General features: G+C 34.8%; 3 protein-coding genes across 3 annotated transcripts; 2 read left to right on the top strand and 1 right to left on the bottom strand.

Annotated features, from left to right (window-relative positions):
* Positions 1-1,020: 1,020 nt before the first annotated feature.
* LOC140058804 (leucine-rich repeat and guanylate kinase domain-containing protein-like) lies at positions 1,021-9,962 on the bottom strand. The gene is made up of 16 exons (XM_072104546.1): positions 9,731-9,962; positions 8,974-9,081; positions 8,082-8,163; positions 7,817-7,917; positions 6,810-6,891; positions 6,436-6,560; positions 5,787-5,930; positions 5,332-5,499; positions 4,790-5,016; positions 4,405-4,501; positions 3,960-4,073; positions 3,662-3,863; positions 3,208-3,358; positions 2,542-2,692; positions 2,274-2,362; positions 1,021-1,961 (listed from the first exon to the last, which is right to left on the bottom strand). The coding sequence occupies exons 1-16, from the start codon at positions 9,944-9,946 to the stop codon at positions 1,544-1,546; spliced, it is 2,475 nt and encodes an 824-aa protein (XP_071960647.1). The 5' UTR covers positions 9,947-9,962; the 3' UTR covers positions 1,021-1,543.
* Positions 9,963-10,275: 313 nt separating this feature from the next.
* LOC140058687 (uncharacterized) lies at positions 10,276-16,874 on the top strand. The gene is made up of 6 exons (XM_072104389.1): positions 10,276-10,353; positions 10,443-10,524; positions 11,356-11,523; positions 11,884-11,977; positions 13,309-13,633; positions 15,171-16,874. Exons 1-6 carry the CDS (start codon positions 10,284-10,286, stop codon positions 15,467-15,469), a joined length of 1,038 nt encoding a protein of 345 aa, XP_071960490.1. The 5' UTR covers positions 10,276-10,283; the 3' UTR covers positions 15,470-16,874.
* An 850-nt stretch (positions 16,875-17,724) lies between these two features.
* On the top strand, positions 17,725-25,158 carry LOC140058499 (protein SEC13 homolog). The gene is made up of 9 exons (XM_072104128.1): positions 17,725-17,808; positions 19,364-19,408; positions 19,986-20,101; positions 20,780-20,931; positions 21,245-21,375; positions 21,726-21,859; positions 22,408-22,588; positions 23,364-23,450; positions 23,822-25,158. Exons 1-9 carry the CDS (start codon positions 17,806-17,808, stop codon positions 23,915-23,917), a joined length of 945 nt encoding a protein of 314 aa, XP_071960229.1. The 5' UTR covers positions 17,725-17,805; the 3' UTR covers positions 23,918-25,158.
* Positions 25,159-26,469: the final 1,311 nt, after the last annotated feature.

Below are 26,469 nucleotides of genomic sequence, written 5' to 3' on the forward strand. Positions count from 1 at the left end.
CCTGGTTGCATCCTGGATGGGAGACCGTCTGGAGTCGCTGTATATACCGGAGAGTTAGGGTGTAATGATAATATCAGACTAGCACATGATAAGCATGGGTTTGAGCCTATCTGTACCATATTAACTGTATACCTAGGCAAGATGCTTTACTCTCACTGCCTCGTCATTCGGATGGGACGTAAAGCCGTTGGTCCTGTGTACAAAGTGCATGTTAAAGAACTTCGCAAAGGTGTGCTAATCTGGTAGCTGGCTGCCGTTGGTCCGTGGAGGGCCTAATCAGAATTTCCTCAATTTGAGGACAAATATAAATACCTTTATTCGTTCAAACCTCATATCCCTTCCCATTTTTTTTATGAATGCGATTACCCAATATTTTTTAAGTTGCAACAGCGAATCAGAAAAAAACATACATTTGTGGGTTTTTCTTCTGACCTTGTACAGTACCACAGTGCATTTTTTGTCCATAAACCTGCCTGTTTTGACTTTACGAAGTTGAGAGGTCACCATGCTAAATACAAGTTTTAGAAGAGTGAACTCCAGCATTATACCTTAAGGCCAATTTACACAGGTGAGTGACAGCGGTATGTGGAAATAAATGCTGAGCGGGTTTTCCACTTACCGTTGCTGCCCTTGTGTAAATTGACCTTTATGAAAGAATAACATTAAGAGATGCCAACTTTCACATCGTTAACTTGTGCTCCTACAGACTGAGAAACCATGTCAAAATTCTTCTATTGTACGGCGCTACTGCAGTAGCGCCCTATTGTACTGCAGTTCCTACATTTTGTTGACTCTTTATCTGTTTTTTACAATTATTTAGTAAGCTTTTTTTGCGGTGATTATTAACACTATTTATTGCAGTGAATGTAAATTTAGTTACTGTAGTAGAATCATTTTGATGTGACCCTCTTCATAAATGTCAAAAACCAGCATCAGAATTGTGTATTCTGTTACTGTATCAAACCATGTTAATTCTAACAAATATAAATCATGTGTTACAACAGTTTAATAACTGCACTAGTAATAATTTTATTTACATTATATTACATCTCATGTATTCATGTATTTTATTTCACTTTAAAATCTGGCCTTGTCCTCTGAGGCATGGGAGTGCAATCGCACACCTAACACGACCCCGAGGTGTGCCATTTACAGCACACCTTAAAATTGGTAAACTTTCACGCACAACACCCCTACAGCATCCCTGAACAGGCCTGTAAAATCATTTTAAACATATCTTGATGTGTATTGATACAATTGGAATTGTTCATTAGAAGAAACAAAATCTGATAATATATTTTCTCAGGTTCCTTTTTGAAAGAAAGAGCCATATCGGGAGGGAACTGTTTAATTCATACTATAGCTAAAAAAAAAATAAATAAACAAATCAAATAGATGGTCTATTCTTATTTAAGTTGTACAGTAATACGATTAAAGAGACGTTTTAGAATTGGGTCTTGAAAACTTGCGACATAAACCACCAATAATTTAATTTTTTTTTTTTTTTTAATGCAACATTTGTTTCATCAATGTAATGTCAAGTTTAATATTCAGGTTGACTTTTATCAGTAATAGGTGGAAGAACTGGTTTTTTCTCAGAGCCTGGTCTTCCACTATGAGGCCTGGAGTCTTCATATCCAGACCTCCCACTGCCAGGCCTTGATCCATTTGGCACAGGGCTGGCATTCTGCGTCAGATGGTCAATAAGATTCAAAGGCGAGTAACTTGCGCTTCCAGATCTAGCATGGTCTGTGCCATCAGAGTGTAGAGATGCTCTGGAACCTAGTGGTGAAGGCTCTGCAGAGAACCCTCTAGCCTCGGAGAGGTTGGAAAGATTTGACACACTGCCTGCATCATCCTCACTGGAATCTGGACTACCAGGCTTTGTGTAGTCCTGTGAAAGTGTGTCAGATTTTGTGAGACCGTTTGTGTCCATGTCTTTTGGAAATGATTTGGGAAGCCTGAAAAAAATTATGAAAATTCATTAATTTGCATATTTTGTAAATTGAGAACATTGTGAATATTACCAATTATTAAATTAATATATTGTTTGAAGGTTTGCATGGTAAAATCAATATGCTGACTTATGTTCCTTTACAAACAAAATATAAAGTTAGCAGTAAACTGGTGGGGAACGTGTTGAAACAGTCCCACCCAATTTCACTTGTATTCCCAGTTTCACAGGCTTTCTGCATTCTTACTCCGGAGGGACTATCAAAGTATGATCGAAATGTCGAGAAACCCAATATAGACTTCATATCAACATCACCAACCTATTAAGCTGTTCAACAGGACTGGGTACAGATCCACATGCTGCTGTGGCCTGAGCAGCACTTTTACGGCGTTCGTATGATGCTTTTTCCTGTTAGAAATTCAGACAAAAATTGTTTAGCTTGTTGTAACAATAATGACGTTCCTGTCCCCTAGGTTTATTTCGCCTAAATTAATCAATATTTGATGGTTATGAATTTATAATGCGCATAAAGAAGTTTTAATTGCGACAGAATCCAATATCAAATTTATTCAATTCAATAAACTCACCACTGCACTTTTGGAAGATTCCATTTTTGATTGGACGCTTGGAGAGAGTTTATGAGTTCCATCTGATGTATTACGAGACCATGTGCGCATTCCTGATTCAGGGTTTTGAGTGCTGCCCGGTTTGGTGCCAGATTGCGCTCGGGATTGTGTTCTGTAAGATTCAATTGTTAAAAAGCAATGATGGGAGGCAAAAGTAGACAGAAAAAAAATGTAATGATTGGTTTCCAAAATATCGAGAATCATGGAGTGACCCAAAACACAGTGTGCAAAGTGACATGTGTGTAAGGCTAGCCTAACCTCACACACAGGCCAAGGGCAATACCTACTTGTATATGAATAAAAATAATGTCATGGGAGTTCTTTTGTAGTGCCGATTCCAAACGCATTGCTCAGGTCAGTGCAGCCAATTAAGGCGCTCTCTCATCTGTCCAAATAATGCTAGTCATAGCGTGAATATAAAACATGGGGTCAAAAAGTAAGAACTCTTACCATGCATTTCACTCTACAGGCTAGTTTTTGTGATTGTTTTTAAGACAATAATCTCATGCATCTTCTATGCCTTAACAACAGTACCTTGCTTGTTTTTTTTAATTTTATTTTTGGTTTATTAGACGCACTATTTGTCACTACCACCTCACTAAGCAAGACAAGTTCCTATCTACCAACCTTGAATTTGATGTTTCAGATGTTGTAGCAGAGCCATCGGAAATTTCCTGAATATAGCTATCGCTGTCAAAATCCTCGCTGAAATCATTGGAAATTCCAAGATATTCCAACAGAAGTTTTCTTAACTGACGATATGCATCTTTCAAATTGGCTACAATAAAAAATGTATATGTAAAATATATTTTGTGAAACAAATGTTTCCAAAATTATTTTCTTTTGGATTGGAAATTTTTTTCTTTTCCATTAGAATATTCAAGGTTTGAAAAAGTTTGTCTTTAAATTGTCTGTCTGGTCAAGTGACTTGCATTGCAAGAACTGTAATTCCTTGCATCCTAGTGGAGCTCTCCCAAAACCAATTTTTTCTTGAGATCCAAAAGTTCTTTTTGTGAATACCAGATATATTGGACAAGCCCAAAGGTATTAAGAAAGTTGCCTATAGAAGATCTTTACTTACTACTATCAATTGTAATGTCAAAGAATCCAGGCTTCCCATCATGCATATCCTGGTACAATGAATTTGTATGCATCACCGACTCTATCTGTAAGTTGCTGAAACCTCCTCGCTCAACTAGTCTTTTCCTGTGAGCTTCCTTGTCCAAGGGTAGTAGAAGGACATAGCGTGGTTCAAAGTACGTCAGTTTCATTGACAAAACTCCCTAGAAAGAAACAATGTAAATTCAGAGTAATGTTATTGCAAAGGAAAAGAAGTAGCCAAGTTTAAATAATAAATTAAGCCCCAGATATTACTGTACCTCTAACTCCATATGTGTGACACAGGCCAGACCTTCTTGAGCGACACTTTCGATAGAATCAATTGTCAGTCCAAAGCTGTGTCCAGATTCCTGATAAGTTAGTACAAAGTTCCCCTACAAAGACATTGACAATTGTGAATGGAGTTGCACTTGCACTTTTCAGTAGTGTTTGGTTGACTGTCGATAGCTGGCAACTAAACCAAAATGGGGCATCAAGGCAATCAAACAACAGGATGGTGAAATATTTTACCTCTAGTTTCTAAATAATCAGTCTTCGCTCCTTAAATGCTTGACTGATTTTGGATTGGTCAATTGGCTTCCTCAAATGTTTAGTAATGGACACCAGTAGGTACCAAAACAGTACCATCCATAATCTGTACACTTATTGGTTTTGCATAGAGGGCATAAACTAAGTACACAAACAAGCCTTTTCTAAATATATTACCTGTTTAATATTTTTTGTGAACTGATCCATTGTAACAAACTTGTAGTCGCAGCTTTCAAGCTCACCATTCTGTGGTGCACGAGTTGAATGTGGAACTCTAAAAGACAATGCTTTTATGTTACAATCTCAGAAAACAGAATAAACGTGAGGTCATTTAATGACATTATGTTTTTATTGTATGTCTTTAGGTACATGTGTAAATCAATCGCAGTTAAATAAGTTCTGTGGTTGGCACTGACCAATAGAATCAAGTGTATCTAGCTATACCAGAAGTTAATTTTATATAGCGGCCAAAATTAAAGGCTCGGTGATAGTGTGAAACATCTGAATTTCAGCTGCTGATAAAAAATTATGAAAGCCATGTGATGTGAATGCACCAACTTACCCATAACCAAAATATTCCGGAAACTCTTCCACCAACTTCTGAGACAGTTCTCGTTTTCCAGATCCTACGGGACCCACAATGATCAGCATAGGGTAGGGCTGGTCCTTTGTCGGTAACGTGCTAGCTAAAATTTTAGCAGGTTTTAAAAACGAGTACACCATACATTTACGATGATCGTGGGCAGCTATGATGTCAGCTGGTGGACTGAACAAGTTGATTGCTGCAACCTGAAATAGAAGGAAATGATATTCAATGTTTTTATGGGTAAATTACACATGACCTTTGACACGTTTTAGGTTTTACCAAGCTAGAAGTATAGAGCTTACATACTAGCCTAGGCATAGGTACACCTGGTAGAGCAGTCAATGCAATGTCAATGTTTTTCTTTTTTGATCATAATTAACCATAGAATGTACATTTAAGACAAGGAATGACATGGTTTTATGTTCTTAAAGTATATATATGAATTATTTTTACAAAACGACGTCAAAAACTGCAAGGAAAATGTCTTTAAAGCATGTCCACATTAATGATTTTTATACCTTTTCATCAGCTTCAGCCCGCCTTCTATCCAACTCTGTAACTTGTGGTAGTTTAAATAACAACGACAAACGGTAGTCTGCTATACTCTGAATCGGGTTCCTCATCAAATTCAGTACACGCAACAGATTTAGATCCTCAATGAATTTTATTTCACTGATGTACGGTATCTGGGAAAAAATAAGAGGTTTTGCTCGGCATTTATTGTAATGCAGTTTAATGTTGAGGGCAGTTTATAACATGTAAGCAAGTCGTTGAGCGAGCAAGCACAACGTTTACGGTACAGTATGTCCTTTTCTACCAGATACAACCAGTAAGTTCTGAAAAGGCGATCTATTTTGATGTCTCCCTTTACTGTAGTATCCTACTCATGTTTTATCACAGAGGACGTGATGCCCCTCTTACACACAACGCATCACGATAGTTTTAATTATAATAATTGTTATCAAAATCTTACGTTGTTGTCTTCAAGGTCGATGACCTCTAAAAGTTCATGACCTTCGAGGCCTTTTAAGCTGGATATTTGATTACCAGAAAAGTTGATGTTCTGAAGCCATTTTAAACGCTCTATGTTCTCAATCACAGTCAACTGATTTCCCCGCTAAAAACAAAACAAAGAACTGCAATGTAGTGTATAACTGAAATTGGTTTTCAGTGCATTTTATTCAAGTAACCAACCACAGCTGACAGATCGTTCAATCTGTGATTGGTCAAATTACTTGCAATGAGTTGAAGGGTGTCTATCCTTTGTTATTGCCTTCGTGAGGTAATTTCCCGATTGATTGTAATCAAAACGGTACTGGGTTTGGTCTACTAGCGTTCCTGCTCCCAACCAGTACATCCATTCATAGGAAGCCTTAATGAAGTAAGCCTACCTGGTGGTGGCCATAGAACGGTCCCGAGATAACGACTATACTCGGGTGGAAAACAAGGTTTCCTTTTTGTGATGTAATTATCCTGTTGGTTTGGGTTTTGAAATAAACAAATAAATAAATTAAAAACAAAGTATTAAATAAGATATTTTGGGTGCAGATTTAGACTTCCAATTGAAAGGTTCAATTGAAATAATTTTAAATTGTTTTTTTAAATTAAAAGATGTGTATTACCAAGTTAAGATATTTCAATGACAATCCATTCAAGTTTTCAAGTTTGCTAATATTGTTGTGAGCAAGACTTAAATGGCTCAGACGCACACAACTCGATAAACCATCAATCCTATTTATTTGATTATCTGACCAATACAAATTAAAGAAAATAGATGAAAACAAACTTTTAAACATTAACATGTACTTGTCATGAGCATATACTGTATTGAAATAAAAAATTGTAAGCAAATTTTCTATAAATGGTTTTAAGAAAGTTGGAGTCAGCATTGTGACAGATAGATATCTGATGAGACATTTAATGAGTTTGTATTATTCATCTGTTAAAAACAATTGGAGTTACTATTTCAGTTTTTGATGTTAACTAAAAAGGATACTGTCTATGACCAACTTGGTAAGTGCATGATGGGAAGATAAATTTTCCATTTCTTCAATTTGATTATAGGACAGATCGACTTCCTGCAAAATAAATAATACTTTATTAAATTAAAATATAAAACAAAAAAAAGGAAGAACAAAAAAATATAAATATTGGAATAAATACAGCTCTAGTAAAAAATGTTTGTCATTCCCAAAATGTAATTCACCAAACCTCAAACTATGTTTATGTCCTTGAGTTGTGTTGGATGAAAGAAAGATTTTTTTAAAAAGTAGGTCACTTTGAAGTATCATAATAGTTATTAACTTTCACCAAAAATTAGTCGAAAAAAAAATAATTTAACTGAAATACAGACGTATTTTGGTTAAAAAAATAACTGACTTCCAGTCAAGGTTTTCGATCAAAACATCTCATAATGCAACGCGCTTATTTGGCTACTCTGTATGCATAATCATAAAACTTCCTCGAGATCTGTGTGAAAAGACCTTCTCAACCAGGACGAGTTGTAAACAATCCTAATTAGCATCATGCATAATGCATACTCATGGTTTGAAATCTTTGTTTACTTTCGCTCCTTACGATTTTCCATGCAAAATGTTAAAATTAATTTACCTGTTAATTACGTAAACTTGTTGTTTTTGGCTCGAATTTTCAACTTATAGTGAATAACTTTAATATTACTTTGATATGATCAATTTAAATTTAGAATATTTTGACCTTCATTTTTTTGTGTTTCAAGGGACAATACATCTTTAAAGAAAACTGAAATTTGCCAATTCTGTAATATTTTGTAGGGCTATCGACAGTGTAAATGTTTCTGTCATCAGCACAGTTGATTTACTGTGCAAAAAGAAGCAACGCAATGTCGGCATAGAAGAGACCAATTTACATGCATGGTTGAACTGTGCCTATAGAAATCTTGGTGGACTGTGCCTATAGAAATCTTGCTGGACTGTGCCTATAGAAAACTTGGTTGGCAATGCCGATAGACTCTAATATACTTGCCTGAAGATTGTGTGGTGGTTCGAAGTCTAACATTGTTGTAATTTCATTATGAGAAGCATCAAGTTCAATCAGGTATGGCATTTGGGAAAGAACACTCAAATCTGAAAAAGGTAAATATTTTTGATAAAAATAATTCAGAAATTATTTTAATTACTATTAACTAATCACTGTACTACATTATTAGGCATTTTTTTTTAATGAAAACGGTTATTTCATCAGGATGGAATTTTTAGCTTGGCTACTAGTCTTGGGTTCCTATACTCACCAGATATTTTGTTGTATGGGATCTCCACTTTTTGGACATTTACAAACGTTTCCAGCTTTGAGATATCAACCAAGTTATAACCCTTCAAGAAATAATAACAATTTTAAGATTTATTCTTCATAAATTAATTGGTAAATATATATAAAATAAATAAACTGTTAGATAATAAATAAAATATGCAAATAAAAATTTGTTTCTCTTGGATTATTCATGTTTTTAATATTTTTTTTATGGAATAATAGTAATATAACATTTTATTGCACCAACCAAAGTTACTCTTTTTGGATGCTACAACTTTTGGAAGCATTTTTAGGTTAAATGCGCAATAAAATGACATATTTAAAATAAGGAGCATAATATATCTGTTTGTACACCTGGTTTTCAATTCAAGTTCACACTTAAGGCCGATTTACACTCTAGACTGGAAAACCAATGGTTGTCCCACGTACAATCTATTATAAGCGCTCAACCATCCGTCCGCCTCGCATGGTCTATGTAAATTGGCCTTTAAGCTTGATTCCCACTAGAACTATGTAAGTGTGTTGACCAATGAAAAGCAACAGATTAATCCATCTAGTGTAGAATTATGTGATGCGTCCTAATGGGAACCAATCTTAAGCTCTGTCTACCCTATCGAACTTTGATGATGATGTAATATCACTACCATTATTATTTGGACACTTTTTCAAACTAGTTTGATAGTTTAGAAAGAGCTTTAAAGATATTGTGTTCCACATCACCACATCAGTATAGCATGACAGTCTGATCACCAGAGTGGTGATAAACTCACTGCATGCAGCAACAGTGGTTTAAAAAGAGAGGGACCCAGCTTTTTGTTTCTTTGGTTTTAAAACTCTTCAATAGATAAAATGAAATATTAATAAAGACTTACAGGTAAAGTTAAATGTAGGTAAACAAGCTGTGCCCCATCTGATGAACAGCCAAGATTGGACAACCCAAAAGCTATAGTTTCTACATCCAAGATTCCATTTGGAGAAAGCTAAAAAAAAAAAAGTGGTTTCAGTTCAGAGATGATTTGTCAATCCCAATTCAGTCATCATTGTATGAAGGGCCATGGCAACCTCGTCGGTACAATAGAAAATCAAATTTCTGTTAACAATAATATCATATTCTCCCAACGACTTCAAACTATCACATCAGACACTACCTCAAGACTTTTGCCTCATTACTCAGCAGAAAGTCCCGACCTGTGAAAAGACAACTTACTTAACGACGACACACATCATGATCACATCATTACTCTGCTGGGCCTTTTTGACTTGAGTGAGGACTTAAAAAGGTAATGTTCATTATCTGTTTGTTTTTTTCAGTATTTTAAAAGCCACCTTGATATGCAAATTACGTTTAAAAAAAAAAATTAATTCTATTATATCTAGGCCTACTACTACTACTACTACTACTAGCCTACCTACTAGGGCTAGGCTAGGCTCTAGTAGGCCTATAGAGTAGAGGCCTACCTAGCCTAGCCTATCTATAAATACTGCTAGACGAGAGTATTCTTTTACTTAGGCCAGTCCGATCATTCTGCTTGCTAGGCCTTACATAAATAAAGCTTAGAGGACTAGGCCTAGGCCTTCTAGACTAGGCCTAAGCTAGGCCTAGACTCGTTTTTTTCCGGATAAACTCACCTCCACCACGTCGTCATCGTCTGACCCCGTTGAATGACCAAACGGAACAGCCCGCTTTCTCTGGCCTTCCTCATATGACTGATCGGTTAATGATGATTTTGAATCTTCACAATATTCATTACCAAATGATAATACATTTGTTTCATGAAAAGACGGATTCAAATTACTATAAGAAAGTTCTGATTTCATTGACAATTCTACAACCGTATCCGCCATTATTACTTTGTTTATGTTTGCTTGGAGACGGTGTCACGTGTGTGATAAAACCCCGTTCATATTATAGGAGGCCTAGGCTAGGCTACATACTGATCGTAAAAATGCAACAATTTACTGATCATCGATCAACCGTGTGTTCACCTAGTATCTAGATAGGCCTCAATTTTAAGATTCTTCAATTTGATGTCTTTCTTTTTAATGATACACAACTAACTGTTATAATTAATATAATAAATATATTAAAATTCAATCAATCATTATTCAATCAAAAGAGCGCCACCGTTTGACGAAGGTCGTTTTTTCGTGTGTGAAATCGTCGTTCGCCGCCATATTCGTTATGGAAGTGTGTAGAACAGAAGTTCGCGGAATGGATTTGGACACTGAAAGCATTTTAGATGCTTTGAATGGTAATGTTTTATATGTTTATTTGATCATTGGTATATCTTTTAACAATTTAAGTGTGGATTTTAAATTCTGTCGTGTCGTATTTTTACAGATTTCGAACGTAAACCGACCTCAATCGTACCCCCTGTGTTGGAGAATCTCCTGTTGTGGATTGCGAAAACGGGTGACACTTTGTAAGTCTACGCCGCTCACTGTTCTGGCTCAAGAGAGAGGTGCCTTCCTGGCCTAGGCCTAGGATATAAATATGTATGCCAGATGGCAATATTATTTTGGCTTACTGGCCTGTATTTTACTATTAGTATTTTATTATTAAGCATAATATTAATTAATAATATGTTGTTTTTTTTTCTTTTCACGAAACGGAAAACATCTTCGATCAATGACAAAAATGCTGTGCAGGGAAGCGTAACCAACAGAAATAAAATAGCGCGTCAAGCATTTGTTTTCAAAGGACAAGTTGATTGTTGTTCCTTAACGGCGGTTCTTAATGAATAAACAAAATTGTTACTGTAAAATGTTTTTAAAAGACTGTTATTGTTAACATGATTTTTACAAATTTGAAAAATTGTTCTGATTGCCTAAAATTCAACGGAAAAAAGATAATAACAGTGTAAAAGTATAGGCACCACGATAAAACGGTGGTGTCACATCTGTGCAGTGTGCCTATGCTTAAACATTGTCTTTTTGCCATTGGATTTTAGGCGAACAAACAATTTTTGTAAATTACTGTATTCAATAATGTACAGTACCATTGTTCAAAGAGTTACATTGGCTACCCATGGAGTCACGTGTTAAATTTTACAGCGCCATGAGCAATGAATGTTGGAATGGCGCTATATAAATCGAACGATTGATTGATTGATTGAGTACAGTAGGCCAAATTTTTTATGAACAGTTTACAGTAAAAAAATTCTCTCATACGATCCTTCGTTCAAGAGTTAGGATTTTTTTATTAAATCCCTGAAAACACTTTTATTTCTGTTATGTATGATTTTATTTTTTAGGTATCCATGGAAGAAACTAAAGCCTTTATTCATTTGTAAGTTGGAGATTGTAATCCAAGAGTATGTAAAAAATAAGAAAGAGGACGTGCCTATAGCGCCAAATGTTGAGAACGTAGACTTTGATGATATGCGTCAACGACTTGTAAAAACTATCAACACCTTTGTCTAGTAAGTGTGATAAATAGTTATATGTTTTAACGCATTGTCCCCCAAAACATTGAAAAAGATGCATCAAAATGATAAAAATCAGTCTTTGAATTATTTTTTTTATTATTATAATTATTATTAAATAGGAAAATGCTGAATTGCGTTTTAATTTTAAGTCAAAACATCAATCAAAAGGTAAAAAAAATACCAAAAAAAAACAATTATTTTACAAAAAAAACATTTAGTGCGATTCAACAAGGTTGTGTCTATGCAAAAATCTGACCAATTAGCTTCTTGATGAAAAGCTAATTCGTAAATATCGCCAAGTATTGGTTAATTATAAAAATATATATAATTTCCAAATCATATGTTTTTTTGCAGCGCACCATTTACAATCCAGCGACTGTGCGAGTTGATAACTGACCCCAAAAGATACTACAAGCGCAGTGATAAGTTTATGAGAGGAATTGAGAAGGTTAGTAATAAAGATAACATTCTATGTTTGCCTGTATTTTAACCAAATTAAAGAACCCTCTGATATTTAATTTTTTTCCAAATCCTGTAAAATTAGATAAAATCGAGTATATATTCATTCAATCTTTATTTCAGAATCTCTGGTCCATAGAAAGTAAAAATTACATATAAATGAAATAAAATAAATATGACTAATTACTACTACTCATCTCACGATGGTATTCTCTGTGTGTGTACACTATGACCTGTTTTACTGTTTGTTTTCGTACTGTATAACCATATGATTAAAGGGTTACTCCGGGTTGAAACTTAAATAAATGATTATAATAATAAAATATCTATGTAATATAACTCATTTTTTCACCTACTGTAGTAGCTGGTTGATGATTGTAAATAATTAGAAATCAATAAAATCTTTATCTTATAACTTTACAAAAAAGTCCTGTAGCATCACTTTTCACGCTGCTGCTCTGGCCCGCTACGTCAAAAGAGATGACTCATGTATAAGCTGAAAGCAACCAGTAGTTATAGTACTAGAGGCTTTTTGCTAATTTGTAAACTCAACTATAATTTATAAATCTCGGCTGCTGGACCCAAAAAACTATGGGAAAAGAGAGTCTATTAGGGCACGTCATGCTAAAATTAAAAATCCCAAAGCATTTCTGGTATTTATGAGTCCCATTTGACTGTCAATCTAGACCTATATATATTATACTGTAATTCGCTGTCAGATAATCATTGAATTATTATCAAAACAGTCCATTCAAGTTTTTGTTTGTAATAGGATACTTCACACTTGAAATATCTAGGCATGATGAAGTGACCCCCAGACTTGACCTTAGCAATAAAATAAACTAAAGTGACAGCAATCAGAGTCTGTGTTTCATATCAAAGTTATTCACTTCTGTAACAAAAAAATAATATTTATTCACATATAAAAAGAGAAAAGAAACGTTTAATTGTAACCCCAAAACCATTGTATGACAGACAAGTATTTTTGGCTGTAAATTACATTTTTTCAGGTACCATAAAGTAAGTATTATGTGACAATAAAATGACACATTCAAAAACAAATTTGAAATAAAAAATATTTTTCAGAGGGACAATATATCTGTAAAACTGTTACGTCAATAAGCGAGCAGCGTTTTTTGTAAGAAATATTTCTTGTTTAAAAGGCCTTTTTTTGAATGCTTGTTCTGCTTAACTGCCGTTACATAAAATAGGTTGGGTTATTATCAATGTTGTTTTAAACTTCAACTTTAAACCCGGAGCTACCCTTTAAGCTGTTTTTTTAAAATAAAATAATGAAATTTATAATTATCTCCTTATTAGAATATAATGGTTGTTAGCACGGTGACGCCCAATGGAAAACGACTATTAAAACACACAGATTTAGAACAAGCAGAACCTGTGATGAATGGCATTGACAATGACCACAACCACCATCTTCACTCAAACAACACAGCTGCTGAACAAATAAACAACGGAGATAGCGAATCAAAAACGAATTCAAATAGTATAACTGTTTCGGAGCCTGTTGTGCAAACCGAAGAGCATAGCAACGTTGAAACTGCTGTAGATAGTACCACTACTGAACAAAGCACGTCTATAGAAAAGCCTGAGGATACGAATAATACAAATGAACAGACTTCACAATGTGAGTATCCTATTTTCCAATTAGATGAATTTGTTTGCACAAATCAAAATCATCAGCTCATACATATTTGTATTCATGTTTCTGTCTTCCAAAACCGTCTCTACGACAAATTCTAGTTACTTAAATTTTTCTGCTATACCAAAATTAATACAGTCGACTCCGCCTAAGTCGAATCTAATGGGACCGGTATAAAAATTTGAGTTACGCGAACTTCGACTTACAGATTTGCCAAAAAAAATGCTAGGCCTAGGTTCACTCACTAGCTGCGCTATGGATAGGCCTAGTGGACCCTGCCCTGTCGCGATCACGGCCCACGCGATGAGCCTTCTTGAATTGAGTTTGCTTAGCTAGCTAGCTAGGCCTAATAAATGCTAAGCCTCTTTATCGGCAATGATAAACTGTATTTTCTTTTATGGTTTAAGCCCGAAACAATACAAAAACGTATAATAAATACATTTCGGTTTTTATTCGAATTCGGTATCCATTGTTTAATGCTATCTGTCTAGCACAAAATAGGTACCCACAAAACGCCGCTCAAGTTCTCAACTCTGAAACAACTCATACACTATACACTAGCGCGAGTTGTAGGACGCCGCCTATACTATACAACCTACTTGAGAGAACCGATATGGTCCCACATTATCCCCTCTGTTGTTTGTTTATCGTCGAATTACGTACGTTTCATCGGCTTTTTTAGCGCGTTGTTGCCGCGTAATTTTGACTTCGACTTATACGATATAAATCACTAAAGAATGTGTGTATTCGGACCGCAAAAAGACTTAGAAAAATTCGACTTATAAATAAAAATTACACAGTAATGTATAGGAAAGAATTGGGACTTTCCTAAAAATTCGACTTTCGCGATTTTTCGACTTACGCGAATTCGACTTAGGCGGAGTCGACTGTAGCTCGAATCATATTCTACGTTTTGTGAAGCGAAAAATGTGCAACCAATCAGCTTAGGAAATTGGTTATGACGCGTTCATGAGCACTCAAATCGAAAAGACGTGCGATAGAAATGAAAATCTCAGTTATTTGTTGTTGTGGAAAGGGTAGCATTTTTTTTTTTTTTTTTTTTTGGAAAACAAAACATTAAATTTGAACAAACACATTCGCCTTGTGGAAAGCAGGCTTTAAACTTGATTCTCACTTTGACACAACTAGGTTACCTTTCTTAAAAGTTTTGCAGTGTGAAAAGGGTGTTAGGTGTATCTTTGCCTTGGTTGAGTTTGCAGATCCTTCCTCACGATTGGTGGTTACATTGAAAGAGAGATTTGTTTGAAATACATGTCTGGTGACTCGCCAAAAACCAACCTGTTGTGTGTGTCATCTGTAAACTGTTCCACTCAAAGTGCCGTTTTATTGAAAAAAAATTTACTTTAGACAGTAGGTGTTTTGTATTCATTGAATGGAGAGAATATTTTTATGCGATAAAGCCTGACCTCTGAGCTGTCTTTTAACTGATGAAAATATTCTCTCCATTCAACCCATTACATTCTTTGCCTAATCTTAACATTAAAAACATTTATTTTTTCAGCTCAAGAAAAACTAACTACTGATGCTGAAAATGAAAAAGTTGAAACTAGTGAGGAATCGACAATAACATGTGAACCGAAAATATGTGGATCAAAGCCGTCTTTAGACCCTACTGATACGCGTTCTGACAATGATTCTAACGCTACAAGTCAATCTGAGCAATCCAGCCAATCAGAAGCCCCAATACAATCAGAAGAATCTAACCAAACAGTAGAGTCCAACCAACCAGAAACCTCATTAGAAACAACTACGTCTGAATTGACCAAAGACATATTAGGCAATGAAATGGACCAGAGCTGAGACTAGGCTTTGAAATGTTGGCGAGGAGGCCTTCACGTAAAAATGAGTTTTTTGAAGACCTGTTAAGCAGATAAAAACAATTCAGGGATTTAAAATTGCAGAATCTTGAAAAAACGAAAATATATGAAGATTAAATTTCTTTGTGAAATATTTTTGTAGCCTAAAAGTGCTCAACTCCACAAAGATGATGTGGTTTATCTGATAGTATTTAATACGTGTAATTTAATTGCATATTATTGTATTAATAGTGTATTCAAATTGAATTCACTATTTAAATAACGAAACTAGTGATTTTCAAGGTCACTATTTTTCTAATAAATTGTGTATGTTTGTTCAGTTTGTTTCCTCTACATTCTAAGTGAATTAAATTATAAATGTACTTTTAAAACAATTGTATAAGGCAGAGAACAGTTTGTGTTGGTTCATTGCAAAATGTATGATCTATGTACTGTATTGCAAAGTGACCCCTAGTCATTTGACCTATGACCCTTAAATAAAGGTCAAAGTGAGTCTTAATAAAACTGCAATATTTAAAAACAACAGAATCTATTTATGTCAATAACACCATCCATTTTATCAAATATGGTTTTATATGTAACCGTCGAGAAATAGCTTTCGCCAATAATTTCCAGTCGTGTAAATTTAATTTCTACACTGTCCTAGCATTTTGTTTATATAATTGTTTGTGAATAAATAAATTGCTTGTTTGTCATACTAAGACAGATTTCAATTTGACTAGTCCCTCTATGAGCAGCTCTGTACCTTTTGCGTGGTTTTACTTGCACTGCTCAAATAAAAATTTGACGTTTTCCTCAATACAGTACTGTGAATGAAGATGCTGAAATCTCACAACTTAAAACAAAACAGTACAAGGGACATTTTGGGACTGAAGAAATTATCCACTTAAATTGGGGGAATCCCCTGTATATGAGAGGGATTTTTTACTGTATACATTTTCTGTGTTATTAATATCAATACTCAACATTTATGACTTTAATATTCTTTAAAAGGATGGTAAATTTTCATTTATTTAATATTTTTTTTACACATCGCAGTTATTTACAAAGAAAGTGCCAGTATTTTCAAATGTAAAATTATTAATAAGCTTATCATGGAAAATTTGTAATATATATTTGTAAGAAGCAACATTTTGTTTTTTATTCATTTTTCCGACTATTTGAAGAATATCTACTTTTATTTTAACTTAAATTCTACAAACAACTGCTATTAAATAATACTATATTGTCCTTTGTTATGTTAATGTATTAAATTGCTTCTCAACTTCGCAAGTGACATTTGTATTCTGCGTTTGTGTGTAGTTTATGTAAATATGATAAGGCATTTTAAAAACCACAATGTGAATGTAAAATGAGGAAGTTAGTCGATGAAATAAATAAAAAATCCTCCTGGTCTAAAAATTGAAAATGTAGCATTTTTTTTTAAAGAGTAATATTTACTAGATTCTAATGAAATATGATTTATTTCAAAAAGTTTATTATAAATTACTAAAAACAATTTTGTGATAGAAATCTATTTTTCAATGCAGCATTTCACATTAAAGCCCCATTCCCTACGTTTTTTAGATCTAATTTAAGATCACAGACTATATTTAATGTAAAAATAATACTATATGGTCCTATTGCGATAACTTTTTTCGTCTTTAAACGGTTAAAAATGTGAAAAATAAGTCGATTCTAATAATTATAGCGGCCCGCTATAAATCCCAAAATGCATTGCGCGCGGATGGATATTTTTGTTTTTCACCTGTAATTCGCCCACTTTTCGATCGATCGTGAGGCCAAAACAAATGGAAGACTCCTAACTTTTCAGCGAAAATACCGGGTTTTCCCCAATTTGTATCAACGGAGTATGGCAAAAATAGAAAGACAATTAATGCAGCAACTATACAACGTCATGCTAGGTATATAGGTAGCGTACGATGTTCGTACGTTACCGATGTTTACCAGCTAGGCCTACAAAACTAAGCCTAGCTAGGCTAGGCCTAAGACCGTCCACGAGAGGTCGATCGCCGCGAGCTACTTAGGTAGTGCATTGTTTCTCACTTTTTATCATAATTTACCATAAAACGTACATTTAAGACAAGGAATGACATGGTTTAATGTTTTTAAAGTGATATATATGTATTATTTTCCAAAAAACGTCCAAAATTGCAGGGAAGGGGTCTTTAAGCCTAAAAATTTTTCATTAAGAAATTATGAAAAATAGAGGGCGACAGACAAATTGAACCAGAGACTGACACGAGTACGCTACGTACGTGTATGTTTTGGGAAGCCGATCGGCGTTAAATTGCGTAAAAATTCAATTAATTAACAATCATGGTAAGTATTATTTACTTTAAAATGTGGTTGTACTTTATTTAGAGTTTTGTAATCTTAAAAGTTTGTTGTGAAATGTTATTTTAATTTAAATAAAACCTAATTACCGCCAGGCCTCCTACAGACATCTATTCTTACCACCACCACCTGATTACCGTGGTAGAAAGCCTAGATAGGCCTAGGCCTAGTAAAGTTGTAGGCCGGCCGGCCCAGGTAGGCCTAGGCCTAATTCTTCATCCGGTCCAGTCTTCTCTGTCTTGAGAAGTACAGTGGCATGGGTTTCCCGGTAGGCCGTAACCTAGAAAGAATACAGTCCGAACTAATAAAACATCATTTATAACTTTGGCTTTGTGTGACTGCTGTTATTTATATTATTAATAATAATAATTCTTGTTGTAAAGCGTTTTAATAATAAATAGGCCTTTTCCACGAAACGGTAGAAGACATATTCGATCGATGACAAAGTACTAATGCACTTGTCAATTGTATGACCCACTATACGACCCCCGGGAGGGGTGCGTCATTTACAAATAATTAACGACACAGGAGTGCGTCCAAAAACCTAGAGGGTACGTCACATCAATGAACAAGGTTTGTCAATGACATGTCCGTCACTTTACCACCCACCATATCATAAACAACATGGTCACAGTGCGTCAAAATGGGTGCGTCATGGTCACCTAAAGGTAAGTCACCTTTTTGACGCACGGGTGCGTCATGGTATTCAAAAGTACGACGCACATCGGACAAATGATGCACCTCTCCCGGGGGTCGTATATTGGGTCATACAATTGACAAGTGCATAAAATATTAATTCATAATTCGTTAACGAACACACTTACTGTATGGACAACATTTACTGTATGGACAACATTTTTGTGAAATGTTCCTAAATGAAAAAGATTAGCCTAAATGTACATCACTGTATGATTTTTAGACACTAGAAAAATTATTTTGATCGCTTAAAATCCAACTAAAAAAAAGATAAGTAAAACACAGTGTATAAGCATAGGCACCGCGATAAAACAGTGTGGACAGTTTGCCACTCTTTATTTCCATTGGATTTTAGGTAATCAACAAAATGTTTCTAATTTTTTTTAATCGTTTTAGAATATTTTGTACATTAAACCAGGTGATTTCTTGTCTTTAATGTGCATTCTAAGGTTGCTTATTAATTATCTAAGTAGCTTTCGTCGAATATTCTCTAGTAGACCTTTCTAGTTACTCTTACGAGAACTTAAGAACTTGTTTTTGTAGGCTTAACTGGTGAATAGCGGTAATGTACGGACATCGTATGCTAGCTATAGGCTGTCTTTCCTTTACATACAAATTGGGAAAGACCTAATATTTTTGCTGAAAAGTTACAGTTCTTTTATTTGGTTGTGCCCGTTCACGCAAACGATCAAATTGGGTGCATCACATCACAATATGAAATGCATAACTTATTAGAATCGACTTATTTTTCGCACTTTTAAAAAAAACTTAGGTCTAGTGTCTTTAAAGTATATCTTTTTTATTGTAATAATTGTTATTGTTCCTATTTTAATCATCTTTTCAGGTTTCTGTAATTAGCACTGTGGATACTGCACATGAAGATATGATTGTAAGTAGGCCTAATCTCGTTCCTAAATTATTTTGAAATTGGTAAATAATAAATTAGTAAATAATAAGGCGTAATCTATGCTATACGTTTACTTTGAATTGTTTGAAAAGTATTCATTTTGGAAAATGGTTTCCAGTGAACAATGTAAGTAACATTGAAACTAAAGTATCAACAACCCAAACGCAGAGTTGAAAGATATAGAAAAAGTGCAGTCATATACCTTATCTCGCTTCTAAATGAATAATATTAATGATAATATTTAGAATATGTAAATATCTTTGTAATTCAGCTTTGGCTGCGATGAAAATATTTAAAATAAATGAAATGAAAAAAACAATAATAAATCATTCAGTCTATATTTAAAATAAAACAAACACATCTTTTAAATATATCAATTGATTTTATTTATCGACAATTTTGACAACTCACAATAATACTAACTACTGGAAGCATTTTAAATTTGTTGTCCTTTTCAATGTCTTTTCTTGAAAATTAATTATTGATGTTTACTTATTTTTAGTTGTCTTAAGTTTGTTTTATTGTCCTGAAATATTAAATAAAAATCATCTTTTGTTAGCATGATGCACAGATGGATTATTATGGTGTTCGTCTCGCTACCTGCTCCTCCGACAGATCGGTCAAGATATTCGATGTTATCAACGGTCAACAAACACTAGTTGCAGATCTAAGAGGGTAAAGCATTTTGTTGTTTAATTCATTCAAATTTGGCAATTTCCTACCACCAGTACAGTACATGGATTTAAGCTACAGGCCTTGTCTTTTGAAAATGATAGGTGTTACAAATTGCACTCCTCAATACATTCAGGGCTGCTGTATGTGTTCTGTTTGTATGTTGGTGTGTAGAAGTTTACCAAATTTAAGTGTGTTGTAAATCGCATTTTTCAAGGGCAGTTTAGGAGTGTGTTAGACAAGTGATTGCATTCCCCAAATTCCTCAAATGACCAGGCCTGAAGCTAGGGAACTCTATAGTGTCAAAATCTAGGCTGGGTGGGGGGAAAAAAGCATACATGATCCGTAAATAAATAAAATTTATGCTTACAATATACACATCATGTATATTTAAAAAACATTTTTACATTTGTGAAAGTCCATTATCTTTTCTTTTATTTAATATAAAACAAGGTACAAAATGTATAACAATATCCAATCTGCAGACAGTACTGTTTCGATCTCATTAGTGCAGCTCAGGTTTTGAAACAAATATGAAGCACTGGTGCAACAGTCTGAGCCAGTTATGTTGGCAATGGTACACTGATGATTATAAACACATAAATAGATATAGCAATGAATATTAAATATCCGACCAGCTGACATACAATTTTGATAACCCTTTGATATTCCCATTGACAGGCACGAGGGACCTGTGTGGCAAGTTGCATGGGCTCATCCAATGTATGGTAACATCCTGGCTTCTTGTTCCTACGATAAAAAAGTGATTGTCTGGAGGGAGGCTAGTGGCTCATGGGAGAAGATCTACGAGCATGGTGATCATGACTCATCAGGTAAATTGATTTGAACTTTGACACCTGAATAAATTATGTCTTGCCCATAAAGATTAGTGAAGAGAGTAGCACTAGTAGGTAGGGATTTATATTTACAAAGCAATATACTACAAGATGAGGGCGTATCAATTTGATCGATGTTGCATGTGTGTACACTGGCTTATCTGATTGGCCGATTCATGCCATTACTCCTAATTATTAATAATATCTTGAAATATTTATACAATATTGGTAATAATACATATTTATTATATTTGATATATTTTATGTATTCAATGCAAAATTCATATTATAGAAACATTTTTTATTACAGTGAACTCCGTTCAGTGGGCGCCCAAGGAGTTTGGTCTCGTTCTTGCTTGCGGTTCATCCGATGGGTCAGTTTCTATTTTAACGTACAATGAGAACCAATGGTCATCGACCAAAATTAAGGAAGCTCATTCGGTAAGGAAAATCAAAGTCATTGGCCAATACTACTGGTCATTTCTGACCTTTATTGTGACCATTCTTTTACATTGAAGTCAAAATTTGGACATAATTTTGTGAAATTTGTACACAGTACTACCCTGGTCATTCTTGGATCAAACACATACTCCCATAATGCAGCTAGTAATCAGTGCAAATTCATGTATCTTGCCGCCTAAGGATAGAAACAATGTAAAGAACCTACAATCTGTAGTCCATCGTCCAACTCACTGCACCACTAATTTGAAATAAAAGAAGAAATAAATCTTTAAGCAATTATCTTGATTAATTGTCCAGTAATGATAATTGATAATGCTTATTTTCTTCAGATTGGTTGTAATGCTGTTAGTTGGGCACCAGCAGTCGTACCAGGTTCATTGATTGAACCACCATCAACACAAAGACCAAACATTGCTAAACGATTGGTTACCGGTGGCTGTGATAACTTAGTAAAGATTTGGAAGTAAATATAATGTTCTCTCTACACTATCAAACTAGTTTGCCCAAACTAGTGATATGCCCATTACCACTAAAAACCATGCCACCAACCATTAAAAATTGGACAGAGGGTCCTACTAAATGTTCTGTTATTATCTAATGTCCAGTTTGTATTAAAATAAAAGATAATGTCCAGTTGGTAGTTCACCAGGTGCTACTTTCTCAGCTGTTGAATTTCCCTGGAGTGGGACAGAGGGTCCAATAATAGTTTTATTGAATTGAATTGAACCAGCTGGAAGGACAGTGTCTGAGGGTAGCTTCTGTCCACTTGCTGCACCTGTGTCCATACCCTGCACAATGTATCTGCAAGAACTGATGTCCATAGTAAGAGAGAGGTACACCAGGCTTACATGCACAACCCTGATTGCTCCTTATTGTGAATCGAAAGAGAAGCAAAAACTTGAATCATGTAATGATTATTTACACAATACAGCTTGGTGCCCTAGAAACCATATCACCAACTATTAAAATTTGATAGAGTGTGCTCTTTAATCATGTCAACTTTTCTTACAGAGAAGATAATGGTGAATGGACCGAAGAGCATAAACTAGAAGCACATAGTGATTGGGTACGCGACACAGCGTGGTGTCCGTCCATTGGCCTCCCGCAGAGCACTATAGCTAGTTGTTCACAAGATGGCCGTGTTATTATTTGGACCTGTGACAGTAGCACAGGCAACACATGGAACCCAAAGGTAATGCTACAAATTGCAGTTCCCCAGGTGGTAGTTTCTCAGGTGGTAGTTCACTAGGTGCTACTTCCCCATGTGCTTGTTCCCCTGGTGCTAGTTTCCCAGGTGCTATTTTCTCAGTGCAAGTTCCCAGGTGGTACTTCCCTGGGTGCTAATTCACCAGGTGCTAGTTCTCCCTGGTGCTGGTTTCCCAGGTGCTATTTCCCCAGGTGCTATTTCCCCAGGTGCTATTTCCCCAGGTGCTATTTCCCCAGGTGCTAGTTTCCCAGGTGCTAGTTCCCCAGGTTGTATTTCCCCAGGTTGTATTTCCCCGGGTTGTATTTCCCCAGGCACTAGTTCCCCAGGTGCTAGTTCCCCAGGCACTAGTTCCCCAGGTTGTATTTCCCCAGGTTGTATTTCCCCCGGGTTGTATTTCCCCAGGCACTAGTTCCCCAGGTGCTAGTTCCCCAGGTTGTTTTTTCCCAGGCACTAGTTCCCCATGTCCTAATCTCTCAGTTGTAGTTTGTGTCTGGTAAAACAATAGAAAAACGGGTATCGTATTATCGATGATTTTTTTGTGTATCGAATAACTTGGAAATAATGCATAAAATTGCAAAATAATTTAATAAAATATCAATATAAATAAACAAACAATACACAAACAATATGGCCTTATTGAAAATAAATTAAGGGTTGATATTGGTAATATGTCTAGTATATGTCCATGAGGTGTGTCTGCCTCAAAATTTAATAGTACAAAGATTTGCAATCGAAAATATTTTTTTTTTAATTCTTGTAGATTTTAAGCAAATTTAATGACGTTGTTTGGCATGTTAGCTGGTCCGTCACTGGAAACATATTAGCAGTGTCTGGTGGTGATAACAAGGTAAGATTACAATACAGTGGAACAAAGTGTCCACTAAATAGAGGTTTTCCTGAACAGAAAATTCCTCTCGTTTTGCAGAAATGTGTCCCCTAAATGAGGGATTTAGAGAATGCTTTGGTTGTTTTCTATACATATTCTTGGTGAACACACAATTTATGTAGTATATAATGTAATATTGCTTGCCTTCCTACTGGGATATGACATGTCCATCAAAATTTTAAACTCTGTCTACACTATCAAACTTTATGTAACAAAACAATGTGTGAATGGTCTGAATTTGCTTATTTGTTGAAGCAAAACAATTGGATCTTAAATTTTTTTTTTTTTAAGAATGGATTCAATTAAAAAGATTTTAATTAATTACAATTTAGGTTAGTTTGTGGAAGGAATCGTTAGAAGGACAATGGGAATGCGTAAGTGATGTAAGTAAAGGAGAGGGTGTTATTGAAGGCCAGCAGCAAACATAAGACCACCTAAGGTAACCAAAATTCATCAGAAAAACAGGAGCATTTCTTGGCTTACGACAACATTTTAAGAAAGCCACCTAAGTAAGCGTGAACTAAAGCAAGTTTCAAACGAGTGGAAATACGAAAAAAATTGCAATTCATCGATAAAAAAAGGTTCAACAGTTTTCAGAATGTTTCTTGACTTAAAACGACTTTTTAATAAATCCACAGAGGTAAGCACAACGTTTCAAACCAGTGGAAATAAGAGAGTAAATGAAATTTGTGTTTTGTTTCTTTTGAAGTGTTTCTGGCTTACAAAGAATTTTTAATTCTTGAAATGACTTTATACATACATCGAATAAGAACAACATAAACCTATATAGCTAATTATTTTATTGTATATCCATCATTTTTGTCACATTTTGTTCGTCGTGTTCTGTACTTACGTATCTTCGTTTCCCGTATTGATAAGATGAAATTCAGAATTCAATTAAGAATTGACACAACACGTGACTTATATGTTGGCATACATTTTCTTGGAAGTTATTTAGTCAAAACAATTTAGGGGCAATTGAATTGAATGCTGGCTAAAAGCATTTTCTCATTTTGTTATAACTTTAAATATAACTTCAACAAATGTCAGTTTTCTACACTACTTAATATAGAACATTGGTTTATTTCATTTAATTCATTTTTAGGTTGATTTTAAACATGGAGCCTAATTTATTCATGTTTTAAACATTTCTAAAAATGTTCTTCTCTTTTAGTGGTATTTATTTTGTTATGCATAATGTTAACTTTTAGTGAAATTATTATGACCAATAAAGGATATGTTAATGGTAAATTATCAAGCAATGGTATAGTAGCATAGTGGCATCTCCGGGTCCTTGTTGGATCATAGTATCAGTCTCTCGCAAAGATAATAACAGAAGATTTAAAAAATAAAATTTGGTTAAATGCAAACATTTCTCCATGGAAGTAAGCGACCATGTCAACATTATTCTAATGCAGTAACTGCATCTTTTGTTTATTTCAATGTAAAAGTTTATGTTTATAAACAGTGTGTATGACAGATTACTCAGAAAAAGCTTTCTAAATACTGCAGTAGAATATTTTTTACATGATCCTGCTAAACTCATGTAAACACATTTTATTAAGAATTTAAATGTCTCTTTAACATTGCCTGAAGCAAACTATCAGATGTGTTGACTATTATTCTCTGTTATTTGTAAATAAAAAAGTAAAATATTTGAAATTGATTGATTTTTATTACTTGTAGATATTAAAATCCCCTTATTTGTCTCCAAATGGGAAAAGGATGAGCTTTCTAAATTCGAGCATTATCACAAAAGTATAATATAATTTCACAATTGACTGATGTTTAAAATATTAAATTTCTACATATATGCACATATATTGCATTGCAATCGCTTTATGTTGTCATAGTAACAAAGTATGTCATAAAAGTGTCAAATTTGGTGATTTTTTATTGGATTGTTTACGGACTATATTAGATCTATAATAAAGTCTGTGGAATGACATTCCTGAATGGATTAGGCATTGCCATACAATTAATTCTTCAAAAAAATCATTAAAATCATACCTTTTTGCTGAGGCATATGGTATTAATGAAGAATAAACAAACAGTGTTGTGATTAGCGCCTTGAGCACTTTTAGTGGATATGTGCGCTATATAAATTGTTATATTATTATTGTTATTAAAGTACGACTAATTTGTGTAGTTGGTTGAGAAGTGAGATGGCGAATTAAGTCGGAATTCCGTGAGGTTTAAAAGGACTTTGTTCCCCAGCAGAACAAGGTTCTAGTAAACAGCGTGACTATAACTTGATAAGTAAGTGAAATTTCATGAAGGATTGGATACTAATAGAATGTGAGCTGGGATTAGAGCAAAACATGAAGCAAGAATTAAGTACAACGAGGCCCGATGAGTCAACTCGTCGGGAGAAAATTAAATATGTTTGAAATTCTGGCATCGACCTAAAAACTACACCCACTGCTATCTGAAGACGTCTCGTCGGGATTCAACTCAAGACTTTTTGTCAGGCCTCATTGTACGGCGCTGTTTGAGTTGGCCTTAAACGATGGACGTCGATTGAAGGTTGAGGTCCTCACCACAAAACAACCTGTAGTACATTAAATAGGCTTATTTATACTTATCTATTTATAGGCCTACTTATACTTATATCCTTGTACCTCTTATATAATTTATTTATATGTATGTATCAGACGGCCAGTTTGAGTAGCTCACGTCCAACATTAGGTATCAGACGGCCAGTTTGAGTAGCTCACGTCCAACATCAGGTATCAGACGGCCAGTTTGAGTAGCTCACGTCCAACATCAGGTATCAGACGGCCAGTTTGAGTAGCTCACGTCCAACATCAGGTATCAGACGGCCAGTTTGAGTAGCTCACGTCCAACATCAGGTATCAGACGGCCAGTTTGAGTAGTTCACGTCCAACATCAGGTATCAGACGGCCAGTTTGAGTAGCTCACGTCCAACATTAGGTATCAGACGGCCAGTTTGAGTAGCTCACGTCCAACATCAGGTATC

Source organism: Antedon mediterranea, chromosome 9 (genome assembly GCF_964355755.1).
Source record: "Antedon mediterranea chromosome 9, ecAntMedi1.1, whole genome shotgun sequence".
Classification (NCBI taxonomy): Eukaryota; Metazoa; Echinodermata; class Crinoidea; order Comatulida; family Antedonidae; genus Antedon; species Antedon mediterranea.

Bases quoted from the DNA above. Each gene is read 5' to 3' on its own strand.
- LOC140058804 (XM_072104546.1), bottom strand. From the start codon at position 9,946: ATGGCGGATACGGTTGTAGAATTGTCAATGAAATCAGAACTTTCTTAT. The intron at 8,164-8,973 runs GTAAGTCTTTAT...TATTTCTTGAAG, and splicing joins ACCTACATTTAACTTTACCT to GGTTATAACTTGGTTGATAT. The intron at 6,561-6,809 runs GTATCCTTTTTA...TGTATTGGTCAG, and splicing joins TACCAAGTTGGTCATAGACA to ATAATCAAATAAATAGGATT.
- LOC140058687 (XM_072104389.1), top strand. From the start codon at position 10,284: ATGGAAGTGTGTAGAACAGAAGTTCGCGGAATGGATTTGGACACTGAA. The intron at 11,978-13,308 runs GTTAGTAATAAA...TCTCCTTATTAG, and splicing joins TTATGAGAGGAATTGAGAAG to AATATAATGGTTGTTAGCAC. The intron at 13,634-15,170 runs GTGAGTATCCTA...TTATTTTTTCAG, and splicing joins AAATGAACAGACTTCACAAT to CTCAAGAAAAACTAACTACT.
- LOC140058499 (XM_072104128.1), top strand. The intron at 20,102-20,779 runs GTAAAGCATTTT...TCCCATTGACAG, and splicing joins CTAGTTGCAGATCTAAGAGG to GCACGAGGGACCTGTGTGGC. The intron at 21,860-22,407 runs GTAAATATAATG...CTTTTCTTACAG, and splicing joins AACTTAGTAAAGATTTGGAA to AGAAGATAATGGTGAATGGA.